The following is an 8,839-nucleotide window of genomic DNA, read 5'->3' as shown; positions in this document are numbered from 1 at the left end:
GTTTTGCTGTGGGGATGGTGGGTTTTGCTGTGGGGATGGTGGGTTTTGCTGTTGGGATGGTGAGTTTTTCTGTAGGGATGGTGGGTTTTTCTGTGGGGATGGTGGGTTTTTCTGTCGGAATGGTGGTCTTTTCAGTAGGGATGGCGGGTTTTTCTGTGGGGACTATAGGTCTTTCTGTGGTAACAGTAGTCTTTTCAGTGGGGACCATGGGTTTTTCAATGTGGACAGTGGACTTTTCTGTGGGGATGGTGGGTTTTTCTATGGGGATGGTGGTTCTCTCAGTGTGGACTGTGGGTTTTTCTGCAGGGATAGTAGGCTTTTCTGTAGAGATGGTGGTCCTTTCAGTGGGCATGGTGGGTTTTTCTGTGGGAATGGTTGGCCTTTCAGTGTCGATGGTGGTCCTTCCTGTGTGGACAGTGGGCTTTTCTGTGGAGATAGTGGGCTCTTCAAGGGGTACAGCAGTCTCTTCAATCGGGACAACAGACTCTTCAGTAGAGTCAGTGGATTCTTCAGTGGGGATGGTAGACTCTTCAGTGAAGACAGTGGGCTCTTCGGGAGGGACAGTGGTCTCTTCAGTGTGGAAAGTGGGTTTTTCAGTGGGAATAGTGGGCTTTTCTGTGGGAACTTTGGGCTTTTCTGTGGGGATGGTGGGCTTTTGAGTGGGAATGGTGAGTTTTTCTGTGGGGAAGGTGGATTTTTCTGGGGGAAAGGTGGATCTTTCTGGGGAGACAGTGGACATTTCTGAGGGGACTATGAGCTTTTTTGTGGAGACAGTGGCTATTTCACTGGGGACAGTGGGTTTTTCTGTGGGGGTTATAGGTTTTTCTGTGAGAGCCATGGGTCTTTCTGTGGGGACAGTGGCTATTTCACTGGGGACAGTGTGTTTTTCTGTGGGAGCCATGGGTTTTTCTGTGGGGGCCATAGATTTTTCTGTGGGAGTCATAGGTTTTCCTGTGGAGACAGGGGTTTCAGAAGGGCCAGGGAGGGAAACTGGAGATTTGGAAGGAAGCTCTGTTGGCACTGTTCCTGCAAAGAAAAACAAAGAAACAAACAAATCCTGGAGTTCAGTCAAAATCATACCATCACCTTCACTCACTTCCAGTTGGAGTGGGTAGGCTCAAAGAGTAACTTACACCTCTCCCACTTCCAACCCCAACCTTCACTCACTTAACAAACACTCAACAAACACTGCTCCTAATACACGTCAGACATTGTGCCAGATACGGGAAACACAACATGAACAGGATGTTGGTACTCCCTTCAGGATCGCCGTCCACTAGGTAAGGGGTTGTGGATCCAGCCACAGAAATTCACAGCATCAGTCACATTCACTCAAGCAAGCATTCTGGTAAGACTGGGAAGGTAGAGGTGGGCAGAACGTGGAACACAAAGCTGCGTGAAAACTCAAGGATGACCGAGAACTGGATTTTCAGCAGTCCCAGAGATGGTCATCTCAGAACACAGCCCCCTTTCTGGGGCCCTGGATTTTGTCTTACCTCGACAAGTCCCGTGATTGATCAAGATAAAACCCACAGCAACGACAAAGGCAGTGTTGGTACCCCTGATGGCCTCCAGGATCAGCTGAAGGTAATGAGGGACAGAGAAGAGAGAAATGCAAGTGAATCCCCGGCAGCTCAGGGACTCTCCTGGTCAGTCTGTCCTCTGCCAAAAGGCCACCTTGTTCTAGCCTCGACAGTCCCACTCTGCCCCCGCTCCTTTTCAGGAGCCAGGTATCCCTCTCGGGGACACCAAGTTCACCTCTGCTCTCTTTCCAGTGGCCCATCTTCTCAGCCCTGGTTGTACCCAAACATTACGTCCCCCCGTCACCACGTTCCACACAGACGCTGACAGGGCGCTCTCTCTCTCACCTGCATGGGCTGTTGATGCCCCAAAGGGATGGTGACAGAGGTGTTCAGCCAGTCGGGACTCTGAGACCCAACGCGGTGCCAGAGAGTAGATGGGGCACTGCCCGCAGGACTCTCCAGCAGGAGATTGAGCTTAGTACCCTCTCCGAGGCCATACATGTGGTAGGGAAACTCCACACAGATCGCACCCGGGGCACAGAAGGGCCGGCTCACCAGTCTGAAAGACTGGCCCGCCTCAGAGAACTTGTCGGCCTCGATGTAAATATAGCGACCTTCCAGGCGAAAAAGAAGGGAATCGAAAGAAGGACAAGATGACAAACCTCCACAGGACAGCCCAGTGTTGTTTTCTCTCACAACACCGTGCTTTCCAGAGAGGGTCTGATGCAAACACGAAAACTCCCTACATTGTAGCAGGGTTGGGTTTTTTTGTTTTGTTTTGTTTTTTTCCCTGCTTGTTTTGGACTTCTAACTGAAGAAGGCAGGATCAGAAAGAAAGGGAAAACCAAGCCAGCAGCCCAGACTCCTTTGCTGACTGCATCAGTAAATGTCTTGACTGAAAATGAGAGTGTGGATTTTGAAGCTTGGGCTCAGCGAAGTGAGATGCCTGCATTTTCTGGTGGGGGGGGGTTCAGTGACCCCACAGCCAAGAGAATCTTCAACTCACTCTACTTCTGTCATCTCCACAGCTTTGGCCCCATGGCAGCTTCCCAGGAAACACCTGCTGGCTGATCTTCACCACCTACAATATCTTCTTCCATCAATCCAGCCAACCCCCCAGCTGGGAGAAAACCCAGTAATTTGTTGGCTTGAGGGGTCCTAAATCTCCTCACCTTCAAAAGCGCCTGCACCCTGGATATGCATGTTTTTATTTCCCCGGGTCCAGTGTCCGCCATCCCCTAATGCCTGGGCCCAGTCACAGAAGGGATGGGCATCATCTTCAAAGTCACACTGAGGAAAGCTCTCTAGGGGGTCAAAATGGGAGATGTGAGCAACGTGGGACATGCTCTCTATTCCTCACCACGCCCCGTCCTGCCCCCAGTTCTGAACCATCTGGTCCTCCCAGGGCCTTGTTCTCACCCCCACAGGGAGCAGTGCTGATTGCATCCACTGCCACAGCCGGCTCTGGGGTCTCTCCAAACACACCCACCAAGGTGAACTGAAGAGAGAGAGAAAGGGGGCTGGGAGTGAAAAACCAGCCCAAAAGCCCCAACCCTCCCCCCATCTAATTTTATTCTATTCAGGAACCCAGGCACCCTGCTCCCAGGGCCCAGACCCTCAATCCGTTTCAATACCAGAGGTGCCTACCATGTGCAAGGAATCCTGACCTCTTTGCTCGTCTGTACCTGAATCTGTCCCTGGCCTGTGTAATTGACAGAAACAGGCTGCCAGGTGGGTCCGGGTTGTCCTGAGAAGAGAGTGTGTTTCCGGATGCTGCCTGCGATGGAAGGAATCCGAGAGATAACTGACTTATTAAGGGGACTGAAAAATGACTTCAAACCTATACTCAGGGGCGCCTGGGTGGCTCAGTTGGTTAAGCGACTGCGTTGGGCTCAGGTCATGATCCCAGGGTCCTGGGATCAAGTCCCGCATCAGGCTCCCCCTGCTCTGCGGGGGGCCTGCTTCTCCCTCTGCCTCTGCCTTCCACTCCCCCTGCTTGTGCTCTCTCTCTCTCTGTCAAATAAATAAATAAAATCTAAAACAAAAACAAAAACACACCTATACTCAGAAGGATGAGTAGCCAAGAGAAAACTTGGGAGTGTATTCCTCTCTCCCAAATGCAAACACAACCTTCTCTCTCACTCTCCTGGCACTGGTATCTGTTGTTCCAGAAGTGGGCACTCTCCTGGCTCCCTGATTCCACTCCGTGGAGTAACCTTGCATATATCCTAGATTTCCCTAGACCCTGAGGGATGCCCCATAGTTTCCTGTCAACCTAACCCTGGGAGATGAGCCTCAGGTCCGTGTAAAGCCAGCGACTGCCAATCTTACCCAAGACGGAAGCATAGACGGTGAGGGCTGCACCAGGTGACTGTCCACGGAGGATGTAGTGGAAGGACAGGCTCAGACAGCCAGAGGAATGGCTCAGGGGGCTCAGGAGGACAGATTTCTGCCCTGGTTTTGCATTTTTGGGGTCCAGGAGCATATAGAAGCCACCTACCAAGTAAAAGGCCAGTAAGGTGGGGTGGCTGAAATTGAGGGAGTCTGGCACAGGGATAGGGCCCTGTGCCGGCAGGGGTCCTGGGCCTGGGAAGCCCCAACAGCTGCCTAGGATCAGCCAGCGCTCAGGTGGGCCTACATCTGGCCGAGGCCTTCGAGCCTTCCAGAAATGCTTGGCAAGAGCCGTAAGGACGCAGGCACTGCCTTATGAAATGCAGCATCCTCTCAGAAGCAGCAGCCAGAACCCTGCCCTTTGGGTTCTGATGCTTTAGGTCCCCGAGAGTCATGCCCTCTTCCTTTTCTTGACCCACTGGATATAGTTGATTCACACAGACTAGCGAGAAAGGGCCGGTCCAAGGCCTAGAACCCAGCATCTCTCCACCCTACCGAACCCAGCATCTCTCCACCCTACCGACCCCAGCAGCTCAGGCAGCCAATCAGCTTGGACCTCGCTCCGTGACGCCACTGGTAGCCGGGGGAGGAGAATAAGGCTGCGCAGGCGTGCTGGTCCCTGATTCCCACGCGCTCCTGCTGGGTGAGCAAGCTCGCACCCGGCCTGGAAAGGCCGGCTTCGGGAAGGCAGAAAAGAGGGTTTGAGGGGAGGGAGTTGGGGGGGGGGGAGTGGGAGAGAATTGAAAAGAGAAGAAACAGCAGGGAAGGAGGAGGAAGGGGAAGGAAGGAAATGGTAGGTGGTGAAAGAAAACGCAAGGAGGGCGACGCTGGGATATCTGGTTGGTGGAAAGAAGCGGGAGAAAAAGAAAGGGAAGATGGAAAAATACGAAGCAAGAGGGAAAAAGCATGAGAGAGAGAATTAAAACAACAGCCAACATTTACTGGGCTTGGCCTGGGGTGCTAATGCTGCGGGGCGGGGTGATGCAGAGATGGGCTGGCCCCGCCCTGCTTTCCAGGGCGTCTGAGTGAAGGGGAGGGGTGGTTCTCCAGGTCTTTCTAGAAGGCAGACCTCAGGCAGCGGGAAAGAGCCCTGGAAGGAGAGCATGCCGTTGGAGTGAGCCGAAAGGGCTTATGAGCTGTGCGGGGGAGATGGAGGGGAAGAGAGAAGAACAGGAAAACGAAGGGGGATGATTGAGAATGGAGAAATGCGAAGGGACGGAGAACAAAGAAGTGGGAACTTAGAAAAGAAATTAGGGAGCGTGGGTTAGGGTTAGTTTGTGGGACGGTAGGGGGGGAAGCTGAGTGTGTGGAGTTTGCTTTCTGCTGAGTAACTTGAGCTGACAGAGTTTTGAGATTGCTGGGGTTCACCCCAGGCCATCTCAGGGCAGTTACTGTTAGGCAAACATCGTAAAGTCCTGCAGAGGTCACTAGAAGCCCAAAAAGGCAAAGGATGGAAATACGGCCATTACTCACTACCAGGGCTAGAGAAATCATCCTCAGGCCCCGCGTTCGGCACCCCGGATGACCCGTTCTTCTGGACCCACTTGGCCCCAGAGGCTGTTGGGATCCAGCTCCAGCCGCAGAGATCATTTGGAACGTCGAAGCTGCACATCTGCATCATGCAGACTGAGGGGGAGAAGAGGGGGGCGGATTTAGCTTTTTCTAGGAGGCTGCAGCTCCAAAAAGCATGCCTCAGCCTGGGGTCAGAACTCTGCGTCCCAGTCTGTGTCCTACTGTCAGCCATGGTGGGCTTTTGAAGCAGATACAGCCCCAGCCCTTAGCAGTTCAGTCCTGGGACAGATTGTTTAAGCTGCCTGTTAGTTTCCTCATCTATAACTGGGAGCAACAGTACCCACCTGCCATAAGTTAGATCATATGTGGAGAGCAACTAGCATAATCCCGTGCTCAGTAAGTGTTAGTTCCTTGCACTCAGGTTCTGGAATTTTCCTTCACTTGAATTTGCTCCCATTGAGTCTCTAATGTCAGCTTAGAGGGCTGATCCTGGGTGAATCTGGGGCAATAACTAGGGTGACCCGACATCCAGTTTGGGCCAGGAACTGAGGGTTTCCTGAGATACAGGATTTTCAGTGCAAAACGAGGGACAGCCCAGGGCAAACTGGAATGGTTGGTCACTCTAGAAAAGGTATTACCACAACCCTGTTAAAAGAGAACCTCTCTTTAGGTGTGGCTGCTTCAGGATTCAAAGATGTGAGATGTGGAGGCAGAGGGAAGCAAGTAGCCCCAACTCTGGGAGAAAGCAGGACCATGGTCCCTGAGCTACTTCTGCCACCCTGGGTAGCTGGTGGGGGCAGAGAGGAAGAGGAAGAGGGACAGGGGCTTACTGCGATTGCAGGAGCCCCGATGGATAGAGATGGCATCCAGAGAGATGTCCAGGTAAGCCGTGCTGCCCCTCACTCCTTCAAACACCACCTGTGGGAGAAAGCAGGAGACCACCCACCCTGTAAGGTCCTTTGCCTCGGTTCCCAGTTTTCCTGCCTGAATTCAGATGGCCCAGCCCCGCCACCCCCTCCTTGCTCCAGCCCCTCCTGCCCACCCACACACACCCAGGTTTCCCCCCCTGGGGCCCAAGGCTCTGCCCTCAGCCTCACCTGCCTGGGCAGGACAAGCCCCATAGGCACGGTGACAGCAGTGGGCATCCAGGAGGGGCTCTGGGTGTTAATATGCTTCCAGAGCAGGCTGGGGTGCTTTTTCTTGGTATCCCTGAGCAGTAGCAGTCTGAGCTGGGCGCCCCACGACAGCCCAAACATGTGGTAGGCGAAGTGCACGCAGAGGGGGCCTTGCTCCCATATGGGGGGGCTGCGTAGGCAGGCCACCCCGCCCCGGTGGAAGGTGCTTGAGTTCATGTGCAGGTAGTAGCCCTCTGGGGGAGGCAGAGCCCAGGATGGCAAGGAGGCCCTGCCACCCCTGATGGCTGCCCCTCCCACCCCCATCCAGAGTCCAGGCACCCCCTTCCAGCTGCCTCCCTTCTCCCTGCGCCCAGGTCTGCCCGAGCCCAGCTCCCAGCTGTCTCCCTAAACCTTAGGCTTCCTCACCTCCATTAGGGTACCCCCCGGGGGGACCGGTGCTGCCGGTGGGGGAAGGCCCACTGGCTCGAATCCAGTCCCCGTCATCTGTGGACACTTGGGTCCAATCACAGAGGGGTTTGGCATCATCCTCAAAGTCACACTGGGTGAGAATAGCTGGGAAGAAAGGGCTGCTCTGAGGCCAGGATGGGGGAGAGGGCCAAACTGGGGGTTGGGGGTTGCCCGGGTTGCTAAGTGCAGAGAAGGCGGCCACTAGGAGATTTAGGGTCCAGAGCAGAGCTTCTTAAAAGAGAATCCGAGAAATAAGAATCTCTTAGAGGAAATTCAGGGTGGGGGTCAGGGCAGAATGACTTCTGGGACAGGGGTCCCAAACTGAGGTGCCAGGGGCTGGATTCAGCCGGGGGGACAGGCTTTGTCTGGGTGCATACGTTTTGTTGTCAATTTGAACGTGACTGTCCCAGGTAGGGCTTGGCCTCTACTCCTCCATGTTTCCTCCACCCTCTAACATTCACTACATGTCTGTGCCATCACTCAGCCCCGAGGGCACTGGAGGTGGTCACCCCTGGGGGCAGGAGAGAGATCTGAACGGTGCTGGTTTCCAACTCACAGTTATCCCTAGAGCTGCGAGCAACTGCCTTCCAGTCCGGAGGCTTCTCTTTCCTTGGGGTTGGTTTGGAGAAAGAAAAAAGAAAAAAAAAAAAAGGGAATACTTGTCATTATCAAGAATCATAAACCTCGATGAGCATGAGCTTTCTGAGCAGTCATTCATGGAAGACTTCCTTTTGTGTTTGCCAAATCGTACCAAAGTGTAGGCAGTGAACGTATATTTACTTGTCTTCTTTAAGGTTTTCAAAAGGCCACCCAGCCTCCTCATGTTAAATTCTCATCTATCTCCTTAAAAAAAGAAAAAGCATCTCCCCTCCGAGCTCCTCCCGTCCCCACGGGTTCCCTTGGCACCTCTGTGCCTGAGGTAGCATGAGTGGTAGAACCTCGCTCAAGGAGGAACCAGTTCCTGTGTACGGAGATTCTAGAGCGGTACGTAAGTGTTGGCGCCTGGGGAAGCTCCTTCCTTCGGGCTGAGAGTGGGGATTCTGTGGGTCCCATGCTGCCCGGTGGGTGGCAGGTGGTCCTGCCTCAGCTACAGGCCACTGAACATATAGATGAGTTACAGAGGGATGGCCCCTCCGAACCCTCCGAACCCCACAGAGAAGCCAGCTTCCCCTCCCCAGGTGGCGCGGGCCAAACCCAACAGTGCTCCCCTTTACTTGTTCAAGTTCTACTTGCTCAAATCCCCCCAAACAAGCTCCAGGACACCAAGCCATCCATCATGTCTCGCTGCCTCTACTTGAAGTCCCCTATCTGCTGAATTTGCCCTGGGTTCGGCCCATTTTCTGAGAGCCCCACCTCTCTCTCCTCTCTGTCTCCCCAGCTCCGTGCCTCCTCCCTCTCTATCACATCTGGGCTCTGTCCCGTTCCCGCTGAGCTGCTCACACCCCTCAGTTCCAGGCTCTGGGGCTGCAGGGTTCCCCCCACCATTCCTGTTCATCATCCTCTTCCTCCCCAGGGCTGTGCCCTTCGTGGTTACCCTGCTTGCCCCCTCCAGCTTTGCCCCTCGCTCTCCCTTGGAGGCACCCCTAATCACCCCCTGAGCCCAGCTTACCAGACAGGGGCAGGCATGTGGCCCCGGCCCCAGGCAGCCCCCACCAGCAGCACCAGAGTCCAGACTGGAGGAGCCATGCGGGACCTCAGAGGCGGCTCTCAGGGGAGAGGGGAAGGCACAGTAAGCCCAGACCACTTTATCCACCCCTGACCCCCCTCGCTTGACAGCTTTCAGAGGATGCCATGAAAACCAGACAGAGAACACAGAAGCACTCTGAGAAA

At 54.3% G+C, this 8,839-nt stretch overlaps 1 protein-coding gene across 1 annotated transcript in view; it reads right to left on the bottom strand.

The window, feature by feature from the left end:
* The window catches only part of ZAN (zonadhesin), a 33,771-nt gene extending 26,044 nt beyond the window's left edge, over positions 1-7,727 (bottom strand). The window contains 13 exon segments of the mRNA XM_034988178.1: positions 2-1,026; positions 1,497-1,581; positions 1,869-2,137; positions 2,696-2,827; positions 2,943-3,021; positions 3,209-3,300; positions 3,855-4,019; positions 5,388-5,540; positions 6,257-6,344; positions 6,524-6,795; positions 6,968-7,114; positions 7,566-7,618; positions 7,669-7,727. Coding sequence (XP_034844069.1) covers positions 2-1,026; positions 1,497-1,581; positions 1,869-2,137; positions 2,696-2,827; positions 2,943-3,021; positions 3,209-3,300; positions 3,855-4,019; positions 5,388-5,540; positions 6,257-6,344; positions 6,524-6,795; positions 6,968-7,114; positions 7,566-7,618; positions 7,669-7,727 — 2,619 coding nt within the window.
* Between the last annotated feature and the right edge of the window lie 1,112 nt (positions 7,728-8,839).

Source organism: Mirounga leonina, unplaced genomic scaffold (genome assembly GCF_011800145.1).
Source record: "Mirounga leonina isolate KUSES-001 unplaced genomic scaffold, KU_Mleo_1.0 Mir_454, whole genome shotgun sequence".
NCBI classification, from domain to species: Eukaryota; Metazoa; Chordata; class Mammalia; order Carnivora; family Phocidae; genus Mirounga; species Mirounga leonina.
This window is presented reverse-complemented; position numbering and strand designations above follow the sequence as displayed.